We start from the raw sequence: 14,405 nt of genomic DNA, 5'->3' as shown, positions 1-14,405 counted from the left end.
GAGTATTAAAGTTCACAGAGTCCCTGAAACTCAAAATAAAGGTGATTTGCAGTGAACGCTGCCGCCCGATGGCCACAGCCTGTAACACACACACATCTACCTTTATACAGAAGCCAAAGTCTGTTGGTGCGTTGTACATCTTTCTGCTTGTCACTGTGTAAATGTTAGTCTCATTCACATCCGCAAAATACTGCAGGTGTCGCGGCTCCTGTTGAGAAAAACAAATCTATAAATGCTCTGGACCTGGGTGTATGGGGTGTAATTTCAAAATTTGCAGATGATAAGAAACTCTGAGCTGTAGTGAATAATGAGGTGGATAGAGATCTTCATCTTCACCGAGGCGTACGTGAGCACGGGCCTTACACTAAACATCCGTAAGACAAAGGCCCTCTACCAACCTGCCCCCACCACACAGCACAGCCCCCCAGTTAGCAAAATCCACGCGCGGCCTTGGACAACGTGGACCACTTTCCATACCTCGGGAGCTTACTGTCAACAAGGGCAGACATCGACGACGAGGTCCAACACCGCCTCCAGTGTACAAGCGCAGCCTTCAGTCGCCTGAAGAATTGAGTGTTTGAAGACCAGGACCTCAAACCTGGCACCAAGCTCATGGTCTACAGAGCAGTGGTGATACCCGCCCTCCTATATGCTTCAGAGACATGGACTATGTACAGCAGGTACCTCAAAGCACTGGAGAAGTACCACCAGCGCTGTCTCCACAAGATCCTGCAAATCCATTGGCAGGATAGCTGCACCAACGTCAGTGTTCTCTCTCAGGCCGACATCCCCAGCATCGAAGCACTGACCACGCTCAATCAGTTCCGCTGGACGGGCCACATCGTCCGCATACCCGACACGAGACTCCCAAAACAAGCGCTCTACTCAGAGCTCCGACACGGCAAGCGAGCCCCAGGTGGGCAGAGGAAATGCTTCAAGGACACCCTCAAAGCCTCCTTGAAAAAATGTAACATCCCACTGACACCTGGAAATCCCTGGCCCAAAACCGCTTAAAGTGGAGGAAAAGCATCCGGGAAGGCGCTGAACACCTCGAGTCTCTTCACCAGGAGCACGCTGAAGCCAAGCGTCGACAGCGGAAGGAGCGCTCGGCAACCCAGGCCCCCCACCCACCCGTTCCTCCAACCATCGACTGCCCCACCTGTGACAGAGACTGTCGGTCCCACATTGCACCCTTCAGTCACCTGAGAACTCACTTCTAGTGTGGAAGCAAGTCATCCTCGACTCCGAGGGACGGTCTATGACGATGAAGGACAGTGACAGACTTCAAGGGGACATAGTCAGGCTGGTGGGATGGGCGGACACATGGCAGATGTAATTTATTGCTGAAAAGTGAGAAGTGATACATTTTGGTCAGAAGAACGAGGAGGGGCAATATAAACTAAAGGGTACAATCCTAAAGGGGGTGCATGAACAGAGAGACCTGGGGGTATGTGTGCACAAATCACTGAAGGTGGCAGGGCAGGTTGAGAAAGCGGTTAAAGCATCCGGGATCCTGGGCTTTGTAAATAGAGACACAGAGTACAAAAGCAAAAGAGTAAGGGGCCAAATTTGGTGCAGGTTGTGCCCGCAGCCTCCGAGGATCCGCTAGAAATGTATGTTTTCTGGGCGATTCCTCCAGAACCGGCATCTGCCGTCCAGGTTCCGCCCGGCGGGAGATTGGTCGCGGAGGGATCTGCCTGACGGGAGATTGGTCGCGGAGGGATCCGCCTGGCAGGAGATTGGTCGCGGAGGGATCTGCCCGGCGGGAGATTGGTCGCGGAGGGATCCTCCCGGTGGGAGATTGGTCGCGGAGGGATCCTCCCGGTGGGAGATTGGTCGTGGAGGGATCTGCCCGGCGGGAGATTGGTCGTGGAGGGATCCTCCCGGTGGGAGATTGGTCGCGGAGGGATCCTCCCGGCGGGAGATTGGTCGTGGAGGGATCTGCCCGGCGGGAGATTGGTCGCGGAGGGATCCTCCCGGCGGGAGATTGGTCGCGGAGGGATCCTCCGGCGGGAGATTGGTCGCGGAGGGATCCTCCCGGTGGGAGATTGGTCGCGGAGGGATCCTCCCGGTGGGAGATTGGTCGTGGAGGGATCTGCCCGGCGGGAGATTGGTCGCGGAGGGATCCTCCCGGTGGGAGATTGGTCGTGGAAGGATCTTCCCGGCGGGAGATTGGTCGCGGAGGGATCTGCCGGCGGGACGTCATGCTGCCCTCCCGAGCCGGATGCTGCCAATCGGTCAGTTTGGTCAGGGACGCTGGCCTCAGATCGACCTGCCGCCCGCCAGAAGGACTGCTGGCAAAAAGTGGGTGTGAGCTGTCCGTGAGTCGGGCGGCAGGGAGAAGGGCTCCGAGTGCCACAGCACTGCACATCGCGGCGGCTATGGTGCAGCGCTGGACCGTCAGGAGTGCAACTGCTGGGAAAAGTTAGGTGGATGTTGCGTGACTTTATTGCTGATGGTCAGGTTTAATCAGGTTTGATAAAAGCGACTGAAATGTGTCTGGGGCTGATGGAAACTTTTCTCTTTGACCTTGCTGAAAGACCTTCATTGAGAAGCCTAGTGGCAAAGGCAAAATAATTATGAATAAGTGAAAAGTCACATTTCGTCCATCCAGGCTGATTAATTAATTCTGTGACAGTCCTTCAGGAAGTTCTCAGGGAAGCACTACATATCACATAGCGGGTGAGATGGTTAGCCATGATCTTATTGAATGGCGGAGCAGGCTCGAGGGGCTAGATGGCCTACTCCTGTTCCTAATTCTTATGTTCTTATGTTCATATATTAGGGTTAGAATGATCTATTGTAAGCCTGAGACAGCTGCAGACTCTGACAACATTTGTCTGGGAAGAAAAGGGTATAAAGTTACAGTTATTCAACTGTAGGGGCAGCGCGATTACAGAGCAAACTGAGGAAGGACTACGGTCAATAGAACACTGCAAGAGACAAGTGCATGGTGATTCAGTGGCTGACCATTGAGGTTTCAACGACTAGACTGTCACTACCGCCTTGTTAATGTGTCTCTCTTTGTATTGCAAGGAAACTACTTCAGTTCTGATTCATCACAAAAGACCTGTACCCAGTGTGCCTTGATGTGGTGACGGACATAAGTCTACTCTGAGAGATGTAATTAATCTGACACATTGAAAAACCCTCACAGCACATAAAGCGTGTTGCAATGGCCTGATGACCAGACCCATTATACAGTGCAGTCAGATGTGGATGGGAAGATATTAGTGTGCAAAATTAGCATGCACACAAGAGATTAGTGTGCAAAATTAAAGCACATGGTATTGGGGGTAATGCACTGATGTGGATAGAGAACTGGTTGGCAGACAGGAAGCAAAGAGTGGGAATAAACGGGTCCTTTTCAGAATGGCAGGCAGTGACTAGTGAGGTGCCGCAGGGTTCAGTGCTGGGACCCCAGCTATTTACAATATACATCAATGATCAATGATGAAGGAATTGAGTGTAATATTTCCAAGTTTGAAGATGACACTAAGCTGGGTGGCGGTGTGAGCTGTGAGGAGGATGCTAAGAGGCTGGAGGGTGACTTGGACAGGTTAGGTGAGTGGGCAAATGCATGGCAGATGCAGTATAAGTGGATAAATGTGAGGTTATCCACTTTAGGGGCAAAAACACAAAGGCAGAATATTATCTGAATGGCGGCAGATTAGGAAAAGGGGAGGTGCAACGAGACCTGGGTGTCATGGTACATCAGTCATTGAAAGTTGGCATGCAGGTACAGCAGGCGGTGAAGAAGGCAAATGGCATGTTGGCCTTCATAGCGAGGGGATTTGAGTATGGGAGCAGGGAGGTCTTACTGCAGTTGTACAGGGCCTTGGTGAGGCCTCACCTGGAATATTGTGTTCAGTTTTGGTCTCCTAATCTGAGGAAGGACGTTCTTGCTATTGAGGGAGTGCAGCGAAGGTTCACCAGACTGATTCCCGGGATGGCAGGACTGACATATGAGGAGAGATTGGATCGACTGGGCCTGTATTCACTGGAGTTTAGAAGAATGAGAGGAGATCTCATAGAAACATATAAAATTCTGACGGGACTAGATGCAGGATGAATGTTCTTGATGTTGGGGAAGTCCAGAACCAGGGGACACAGTCTAAGGATAAGGGGTAAGCCATTTAGGACTGAGATGAGGAGAAACTTTTTCACTCAGAGAGTTGTTAACCTGTGGAATTCCCTACCGCAGAGAGTTGTTGATGCCAGTTCATTGGATATATTCAAAAGGGAGTTAGATATGGCCCTTACGGCTAAAGGGATCAAGGGGTATGGAGAGAAAGCGGGAAAGGGGTACTGAGGGAATGATCAGCCATGATCATATTGAATGGTGGTGCAGGTTCGAAGGGCCGAATGGCCTACTCCTGCACATATTTTCTATGTTTCTATGTAAGACCTGAGGGACAGATGTGTGTTTCTCACAAAGCACCATAACGTTAAAAATCAGGCACTCACCAAGAGAGGGTCAACAATGTGAGTGTATTTACAAGTGCACAATAACAAAGGTTACATAACATTATTACATGTACAAACATTTACAACCCCGACACCCACCCCTCTAGCCAGCACCACCTCTCTTCCCCCCCCCCCGTCGAAGCGATGCCCAAGTTCCTCTTCCCGCCTACACCAGGGCCTCCCGCTCCCCTGCCCCTCACTGCCTCTGGTTGACGAGGCTGTGCAGGAGGGCAGCGGGATGTCTGCAGACATGTGCGTCTTGGTGAGAAGGCAGGGGGCACGGCTGAAGGGGCTGGCATCTCGTGCTCCTCCAGATCTGTCTACCTTGAGGGTGTGGGGTCAAAGGCTTGAACTATGCGTCTAACTCTGTCCTCTCCAACCTCCAACTCTGTCCTCTCCAACCTCCAACCCTCTCTCCTCTCCCCTCTCACACTCACAGGTGCAATAAAGTGATATGCCTTTATGCGCTTGCGCAGTACAGCAATCAGCCTCAAACGGCCCCAAAATGACGACACGTCAGAAGACAAAAACAACAACAAAAAAAAAATGGCGAAGTCTCGCACATACGCATTGGAAGTTCTCCGAAAATCCCCGAGTGGAGAGGCCTCCAACTGCCGTACACTGCTGAAGTCGCCTGCTCAATCCCGCTCACTCCTGCTCCCGTCCACTCACTCCCGCTCCCGCTCACTCCCGTCCACTCACTCCCGCTCCCGCTCACTCCCGTCCACTCACTCCCGCTCCCTCCCGCTCCCGCCCGCTCCCGCTCACTCCCGCCCACTCACTCCTGCTCCCTCCCGCTCCCACCCGCTCCCGCTCCCGCTCACTCCCGTCCACTCACTCCCGCTCACTCCCACTCACTCCCGCTCCCGCTGACTCCCGCCAGCTCAATCCCGCTCACACCCACTCACTCCCGCTCCCGCCCACTCCCGCTTACTCCTGCTCACTCCCGCTCCCGTTCACTCTCACTCACTCCCGCCCGCTCCCGCCCACTCCCGCTTACTCCTGTTCACTCCCGCTCCTGCCCACTCCCGCCCATTCCCGCCCACTCCCGCTTACTCCTGCTCACTCCCGCTCCCGCTCACTCCCGCCCGCTCACTCCCGTCTGCTGCTGCCGCTCACATAACAGAGTGGAAAGTGGCTCCCGATGGGACCCGGCGGCCCCTGGGTGGCAAAGCGTTTGGTGCCGCCCAGGGGCCGCTGAGTAATGGGCGGTGACCAAACTCGGCCCCATGGAGTATAACAGCCAGGAAGTTATGCTAAACCTTTAAAAAAAACCTGGTTACATCCCAGCTGGAGTATTGTGTCCAATTCTAGGCAGCGCACTTTAGGAAGGATGTGAAGGCCTTGGACAGGGTGCAGAGGGGATTGACCAGAATGGTCCTGAGGATGAGGGACTTCAGTGACGTGGCGAGACTGGAGAAGCTGGGCTGTTCTCCTTAGAGCAGAGAAGGTTGGGAGCAGATTGGATCAAGGTGTTCATAATCATGAGGGGTTTTGATCGAGTAAATAAGTAGACACTGTTTCCAATGGCAGGAGGGTCGGCAACCAGACACAGACTGAAGGTGATCAGCAAAAGAACCAGAGGCGACACGAGGAAACACAGCGAGTTGTGATCGGGAACGCGCTGCCTGAAAGGGCGGTAGGAGCAGATTCAGTCGTAACTTTCAAACGGGAATTGGATAAATACTTGCAAAGAGAACAATGAGCAGGCTGTGGGGATAGGGCAGGGGGAGTGGGACTGATTGGATCGCTCTCTCACAGAGCTGGCCTCGGTTTTACCTGCCACCGGGGGGCGCGACTGTCGGAGTCCTAATGGTCACTGGCAGACACGTGCAAGCTGAGTATATAATGTTGGCAGCTATGTTGAATCCTCATTTTGAGAATAAATAAACTGGAGTAAGGTCATGCCTGAGCTAGCTCACCGTACTTAGCCTCGTGGAGTTATTCGATACTTAACAATTGCCGAACTTTCAAGCAACCATGTCTGTTGGAATTTTGGAGAGATTCGTGGAAGGAGAAGACTGGGAGGATTTCACTGATCGCCTCGACCAGTACTTCGTAGCCAACAGATTGGAAGGAACTGATAACGCAATTAAGCGCAGGGCGGTTCTCCTCACCATTTGTGGGTCAAATATTTATGGCCTTATCAAGAATCTACTCTCACCAACTTGACCAATGGACAAGACTTATGATGAATTGTGTACGCTGGTTCGGAACCACTTTAAACCGAAGAAAAGCATTATCATGGAGAGGTATCATTTCTATAAGCACAATCACTCCGAGGGCCAGGAAGTGGTGGAATTTGTCGCTGACCTGAGACATCTCTCTGGGCCGTGCAATTTCGGAGCTGCATTGGAGGAAATGCTGCGGGACTTTTTCTTGCTTGGCATTGAACACGAGGTCATCCTTCGAAAGCTGCTGGCTGCTGAATCTCTAGACCTGAGCAGGGCCATCACGATCGCCCAGGCATGCATGTCCACGGACGAAAACTCGAAACAGATATCTTCCCAGCATCAAAACTCACCGGCAAGTACTGTGCATAAAATATCATCGGCAGGCAGAGCTGTACATGGCAAGGCCTACTCCTCCGCGTTTGTACGACCTGTAACTGCTCAAAGTCCGCCATCGGGGGTGAATCAAATCTCGCCTTGTTGGCTTGCAGGGGCTATCATCGGGCCTATCAATGTCGATTCAAGCAATACATGCGCAAAGGCTGTACAACAATGGAGCACCTTCAGCGAATGTGTCCGCAACCGAGCAAGCGTGCTGCGACACACCACGTGGCTGAGGATGATCGATCCAGTGTGGATCAAGCGGCACAGGCAACTCAACCCGAGGTACAGGACGAAGAAGTGTATGGGGTACATTCTTTTACCAAAAGTCCTGCGATAATGCTGGAGGTTAAATTAAATGGGGTTCCAGTATCCATGGAATTGGACATGGGTCTGATTCAGTCAATAATGAGCCAGAGGACTTTCGAAAAGTTGTGGGACACTAAGGCAAAAAGACCCAAACTGAGCCCAATCAATATGAAGCTGCGTACCTACAGCAAAGAGCTCATACCAGTCATTGGCAGCGTGGCAGTAAAGGTATCGTACGATGGAGCTGTGCATGATTTATCGTTGTGGATCATTCCAGGCAATGGCCCAACGCTGTTCGGCAGGAGTTGGCTTGAAAAAAATGGAACTGGAATGATATTAAAGCTTTACCATCAGTGAATGACGCTTTGTGTGCTCAAGTGCTGAGCAAGTTTCCCTTGTTGTTCGAACCAGGCATCGGCAACTTCACGGGAGCCAAGGTGCAGATCCACCTCGGCCCGGATGCAAAAGCGGCCATCACAAGGCTCGGGCGGTTCCGTACATGATGAGGGAGAAGGTCGAGATCGAACTGGGCAGACTTCAACGGGAAGGAATCATATCACCGTCGAGTTCAGCGAATGGGCCAGTCCAATTGTCCAGGTGTTGAAAAGTGATGGTACGGTCAGGATCTGCACAGTCAGGTAACGATCAACCGAGTCTCAATACAGGATCAGTACCCATTACCCAAGGCTGACGACCTGTTTGCAACGCTAGCGGGGGGGGGGGGGGGGGGGGGGAAGTCGTTCAACAAATTGGACCTGACCTCCGCTTACATGACACAGGAGCTGGTCGAATCTTCGAACAAACTGACGTGCATCAACACGCACAAAGGACTGTTTATATACCACAGAGGCCCTTTCCGAATTCGCTCGGTGGCAGCCATATTTCAGAGAAACATGGAGAGTTTGTTGAAATCCGTCCTGAGAACCATCGTGTTCCAAGATGACATCCTGATCACCGGTCGCGACGCCACCGAACACCTGCACGTCGTCTGGACAGAGTGGGACTCAGGCTAAAACGCTCCAAGTACATTTTCATGGCACCAGAAGTTGAATTCCTGGGGAGAAAGATTGCAGCAGATGGCATCAGGCCTACGGACTCTAAGACAGAGGCCATCAAGAATGCACCCAGACCCTAGAGTGTGACGGAGCTGTATTCGTTCGTGGGTCTTCTCAACTATTTCGGTAACTTTCTACCTGGCTTGAGCACATTGCTAGAGCCTTTGCACATGTTGCTGAGAAAGGGTAATGACTGGGGCAAATCTCAAGGCAGAGCCTTTGAGAAGGCCAGGAATCTGCTATGTTCCAATAAATTACTGGTACACTATGACCCATGTAAGTGGTTAGTGCTGGCCTGCGACGCCTCATCATATGGGGTCGGTTGTGTGCTCCAGCAAGCCAATGTATCAGGCAAACTCCAACCAGTTTCATACGTGTCCAGAAGTCTGTTTAAGGCTGAAAGAGCCTATAGCATGGTAGAGAAAGAGGCTTTAGCATGCGTATATGGGGTTAGGAAAATGCACCAATACCTGTTGGACTTTGGTTTGAGCTTGAAACAGAACACAAGCCGCTCATTTCATTGTTTTCTGAGAGCAAAGGTATAAACACCAATGCCTCGTCCCGCATCCAAAGATGGGCACTGACATTATCCGCTTATGATTATGTCATCTGCCACAGAGCAGGCACTGAAAACTGTGCTGATGCGCTTAGCCGGCTACCATAGCCCACAACTGGGGTGGAAATGCCGCAGTCCGCAGACTTGCCGCTGGTTATGGATGCCTTCGAGAGCGAGGGGTCACCCGTTACTGCTCGTCAAATTAGGACCTGGACCAGCCAGGATCCTGTACTGTCAAGTGTAAAAAGGTGTGTCCTAAATGGAAATTGGTCTGCCATTCCCAGGGAAATGCAGGATGAAATTAAGCCTTATAGCCGCCGCAAAGGTGAATTGTCTATTCAGTCTGATTGTCTGTTATGGGGTAATCGTGTTGTTATGCCAAAAAAAGGCAAGGAAACTTTTGTGTGAGATTTACACAGTTCCCACCCAGGCCATTGCCAGGTCTCACAATTGGTGGCCCGGCATTGACTCGGACTTGGAGTCATGCGTGCATCAGTGCAACACTTGCATGCAACTGAGTAACGCACCTGTGGAGGCTCCGCTGAGTCTGTGGTCATGGTCCTCCAAACCGCGGTCAAGGATCCATATAGACTTTGCCGGCCCCTTTCTCGACAAAATGTTTTTAGTGGTAGTGGACGCTTACTCCAAATGGATTGAATGCGTAATCGTGTCATCCAGCACGTCCACAGCCACTATTGAAAGCCTCCGGGCCATGTTCGCCACCCATGGCCTGCCCAACGTCCTTGTCAGCGACAACGGACCGTGTTTCACCAGTTCGGAGTTCCACGAGTTTATGACCCGTAATGGCATCAAGCATGTCAGGTCTGCCCCTTTCAGACCCGCGTCTAACGGTCAAGCGGAGCGGGCTGTCCAAACCATTAAGCAGAGCCTAAAACGCGTGACTCACGGCTCCCTACAGACCCGCTTGACCCACATTCTGCTCAGTTACCGGACGAGACCCCACATGCTCACCGGGGTCCCTCCTGCTGAGCTGTTAATGAGGAGAAGCCTCAAAGCCAGGCTATCCCTTGTACACCCGGATCTCAATGATCACGTCAAAACCAGAAGGCAACGGCAGCAATGGTACCACGATCGCGCAGCCGTATCACGTGACATTGCTGTTCATGACCGTGTTTGTCCTGAATTATGGTCATGGTCCAAAGTGGGCTGCTGGCAAGGTTTTGGCCAAGGAGGGGAACAGGATGTTTGTAGACAAACTGTTAAATGGCCAAACGTGCAAGAGGCACATCGACCAAACCAAACTGCGATTCTCAGACAAACCAGAACCCAGAACAAATTGAAGATGACATCATCATCGACTAATCTACACACATCCAACCATCAGTTGACTCTTGTGTCATTCACGAAGACGAGAGTTGTTGATGCCAGTTCATTGGATGTGTTCGGGAGGGAGTTGGATGTGGTCCTTGCGGCTGAGGGAGTCGGGGGGGGGGGGGTGTGGAGGGGGCGTGGGGGGGAGGTGCTGGGGTGGGTGATCAGACATGATCTTGTTGAATGGTGGTGCAGGCTCGAAGGGCTGAATGGCCTACTCCTGCACCTATTTTCTATGTTTCTATGTTTCTATCCCCGACAGTCCTGTCAGACTGACTGCTCCGCGATGCAGCAATGGTCCCACTAACTCACCCAAGCTTGGGTTCGAACAGAGAAGATCAACCAGGGAGCGGAAGGCCCCGGACCATCTCAACTTGTAAATACAACTTGTACCAAGGACTTTGGGGGGAATGATGTTATGTATGTTAACTGGGTTTTACCTGCCACCGGAGGGCGCGACTGTCGGAGTACTAATGGTCACTGGCAGTCACGTGCAAGCCGTGTATATAATGTTGGCAGCCATGTTGAATCTTCACTTTGAGAATAAATAAAATGGAGTAAGGTCATGCCTGATCTAGCTCACCGTACTTAGCCTCGTGGAGTTATTCGATACTTAACAGCCTCCTCCTGTGCAGCATCAGTCTCTGATCCCTGTGATATGCTGGAGGGAGATTATTGTCAATCAAAGCAGAATGCACTGATTCGATATGTGAATTGTGGCATTGTGAGCTGGGAACAGGCAGCGAGTCAGAGTCACTCCTGTGCGGTGACTGCAGAAAGCAACAATTCGATAATCCTTTAATCCACAAACTGGTTTAGCAATCTTCCAAAACCTGACTCTCCAGTAAATCTCGCAGCTCAATTCTTCAATGCATTTTTTGTCCTTTCCACTTAAGTGGGGTGAGTTCGTCATCAAGTCTGTCGGTGTCTGCAGCAGCTCACACAAAGGAATGCTCAGCCTTTAGTTCCTTACACGTGTTTGAAAGCTGCTTTCGTGTCTCAGCCCTGTCATTAACCCTCATTTCATGATCAAAGTTGGCAGATTCTGGGCTCATGAAACAGCTCTAGTCTCTTCCCTTTCCACATAATTAACATGTGCGATCAGCTGCTCAGTGAGATTGTGGCCAGTGCCCAGAATCAAATAAGGGGATAAATCGGATCCAGGTAACAGCAAACTCATTCATCATACTTCCATTCCATGTAAAATAGCGGCATCGATTCATAAATACTGAGGCCACAAGAGCAGGTCAGAGGCTGGGTATTCTACAGTGAGTGTCTCATCTCCTGACTCCCCAAAGCCTTTCCATCATCTACAAGGCACAAGTCAGGAGTGTGATGGAACACTCTCCACTTGCCTGGATGAGGGCAGCTCAAACAACACTCGAGAAGCTCGACACCATCCAGGACAAAGCAGCCGCTTGATCGGTTCCCCATCCACCACCTTCAACATTCACTCCCTCCACCACCAGCGCACCGTGACTGCAGTGTGCACCATCTACAAGATGCACTGCAGCAACTCGCCAAGGCTTCTTCAGCAGCACTTTGGCGTGCCAGGAATCTCACTCACCTTGGATGTTCCTTTGGTGGAGTAATAGAAGCCAGACCTCCTCAGGAAGAAATACAATCGTCTCCAGGTTCTCTTCCCGTTATCGTTAATGTGGAGGAACCCCTGTATCTCGGGACAGTTCCTCACATTCAGGAAATTCTTAAAGAAAGAAATAGTTTTCTTTAACTGTCTGATAAACAGAGGAAGGTCCTCACCCTTCAAATATGTCAACAAGTCAGTCCAGGTCCCTCAGATCATACTGCGTCACTCTCTACATCCAGAATGACTTTGTCCTTGTGACCCACAGCTCTTCGCCGCCCACCATTCGGCCCATCTACCAAAGAGACGCCCATCACCTCTCCCCCGCTGCCGCACCCATTGTTCCTGCCTCCCCTCTCCCGCTGCCAGCTTATTCACACGTTGATCATTCTTTGATATCTGCCTGAAATTATCTTTACAGGCTACAACCCCGTGTCTCCTTGTCCTACTAGTTTAATTTAAAGTAATATTCTGGGCTTGCTTTTTCTATTTCCTTAACTATCTGACAACCCTCGATGAGCTCACCTCTCACACATCGCTCTCCAGGCTGAAAATCCCAACTGCCTCCAGTCTCTCCCCATAACTCAGCCACCAGGCTGCTCACTGCCCCTCACCAGCGTGGGTCTGACTGGACCCAGACACAGGGTCAGAGGGGGTCACAGTGACCGGAGCCAGACACGGGGTCAGAGTCTGACCAGAGCCGGACACGGGGTCAGAGGGGGTCACAGTGACCGGAGCCAGACACGGGGTCAGAGGGGGTCACAGTGACCGGAGCAGACACGGGGTCAGGATCTGACCAGAGCCGGGCACGGGGTCAGAGGGGGTCACAGTGACCGGAGCCAGACACGGGGTCAGAGGGGTTCACAGTGACCGGAGCAGACATGGGGTCAGGATCTGACCAGAGCCGGGCATGGGGTCAGAGGGGGTCACAGTGACCGGAGCAGACACGGGGTCAAGGTCTGACCAGAGCCAGACACGGGGTCAGAGGGGGTCACAGTGACCGGAGCCAGACACAGGGTCAGGGTTTGACCAGAGCCAGACATGGGGTCAGAGGGGGTCACAGTGACCGGAGCGGACACGGGGTCAGAGGGGGTCGCAGTGACCGGAGCCAGACACGGGGTCAGGGTCTGACCAGAGCCGGACACAGGGCTCAAGGTGGGTCTGAGCGGAGCCCTGCACAGTTTGATCGCGGTCTCCTCTGACGCGTTCCCTGTGGTATTGTCCGTGTGGTTGAACATCCTTTGCAATTGTTGGTAGCTGCTCCTCATTGATTGGCTGTCGAGTCTCCTGGGTCTCTTTCAGTCTCATCCTCGGGACTCCAGCCCCCTCCATTAAGCTCATTCCCTTCCCTATCTGCAGCGCATTACACTCTCTACATTACATTTCATCTGTCATTGCCACTGCCAATTACATATCTTGTACAATTCACACCTTTCGCCCACCATTCCACTGCCTTTCCTAGTTTGGGTTCATCTGCAATTTCAACCGCTGAATCCAGGGCATTGCTGTCAATTAGAAAAATCACTGGTCCCCCCCCCCCCCCCCACTGCCCCCGTTCCCCGGGACACCCAACTCCCAGCACCAACCTCTGCGTGAGTGTGTGTGTGAGTGTGTGAGTGTATGAGTGCGTGAGTGAGTGTGTGAGTGTGAGTGTGTGAGTGTGTGTGTGAGTGTGTGAATGTGAGAATGTGAGTGTGTGATTGTATCAGTGAGTGAGTGAGTGAGTGAGTGAGTGAGTGTGTGTGTGTGTGAGTGTGAGTGTGTGTGTGAGTGTGTGAATGTGAATGTGTGATTGTATCAGTGAGTGAGTGAGTGAGTGTATGTGTGATTGCATCAGTGAGTGAGTGAGTGTGTGTGAGTGTGTGTGTGTGATTGTATCAGTGAGTGAACAAGTGTGTGTGAGTGTGTGAGTGAGTGTGTGAATGTGAGTGTATGAGTGAGTGAGTGTGTGTGTGTGTGTGTGAGTGTGTGTGTGTGTGAGTGTGTGAGTGTGTGAGTGTATGTGTGAGTGACTGAGTGAGTGACTGAGTGAGTGTGTGTGAGTGTGTGAGTGTGTGTGTGAGTGTATGAGTGAGTGTGTGAGTGTGTGTGTGTGAGTGTGAGTGTGAGTGAGTGAGTGTGTGTGAGTGAGTGTGTGTGTGTGAGTGTGTGAGTGAGTGCGTGTGTGTGAGTGTATGAGTGAGTGAGTGAGTGAGTGTGAGTGGGTGTGTGAGTGTATGAGTGAGTGAGTGAGTGAGTGTGTGAGTGAGTGTGTGTGTGTGAGTGTGAGTGTATGAGTGAGTGAGCGAGTGTGTGTGTGAGTGTGAGTGTGAGTGTGTGAGTATGAGTGAGTGTGAGTGTGTGTGTGTGTGTGTGTGTGAGTGTGTGAGTGAGTGTGTGTGTGTGAGTGTGAGTGTATGAGTGAGTGAGTGAGTGCGAGTGTGTGTGTGAGTGAGTGAGTGAGTGTGTGTGTGTGCGTGAGTGTGAGTGTGCGAGTGAGTGAGTGTGAGTGAGTGAGTGAGTGAGTGAGTGAGTGAGTGAGTGAGTGAGTGTGTGTGTGTGTGTGTGTG

The 14,405-nt window shown here is 51.8% G+C and overlaps 1 protein-coding gene across 2 annotated transcripts in view; it reads right to left on the bottom strand.

Annotated features, from left to right (window-relative positions):
• Positions 1 to 14,405, bottom strand: part of LOC139233943 (growth factor receptor-bound protein 7-like) — a 228,609-nt gene that overhangs the window by 49,254 nt on the left and 164,950 nt on the right. For both annotated transcript variants that reach the window (XM_070864627.1, XM_070864628.1), the window contains exons 8-9: positions 11,839 to 11,976; positions 101 to 208 (exon numbers count right to left, since the gene is read on the bottom strand). In XM_070864627.1, coding sequence (XP_070720728.1) covers positions 101 to 208; positions 11,839 to 11,976 — 246 coding nt within the window. The remainder of the gene's footprint in view (positions 1 to 100; positions 209 to 11,838; positions 11,977 to 14,405) is intronic.

Source organism: Pristiophorus japonicus, chromosome 21, assembly GCF_044704955.1.
Source record: "Pristiophorus japonicus isolate sPriJap1 chromosome 21, sPriJap1.hap1, whole genome shotgun sequence".
NCBI classification, from domain to species: domain Eukaryota; kingdom Metazoa; phylum Chordata; class Chondrichthyes; family Pristiophoridae; genus Pristiophorus; species Pristiophorus japonicus.
This window is presented reverse-complemented; position numbering and strand designations above follow the sequence as displayed.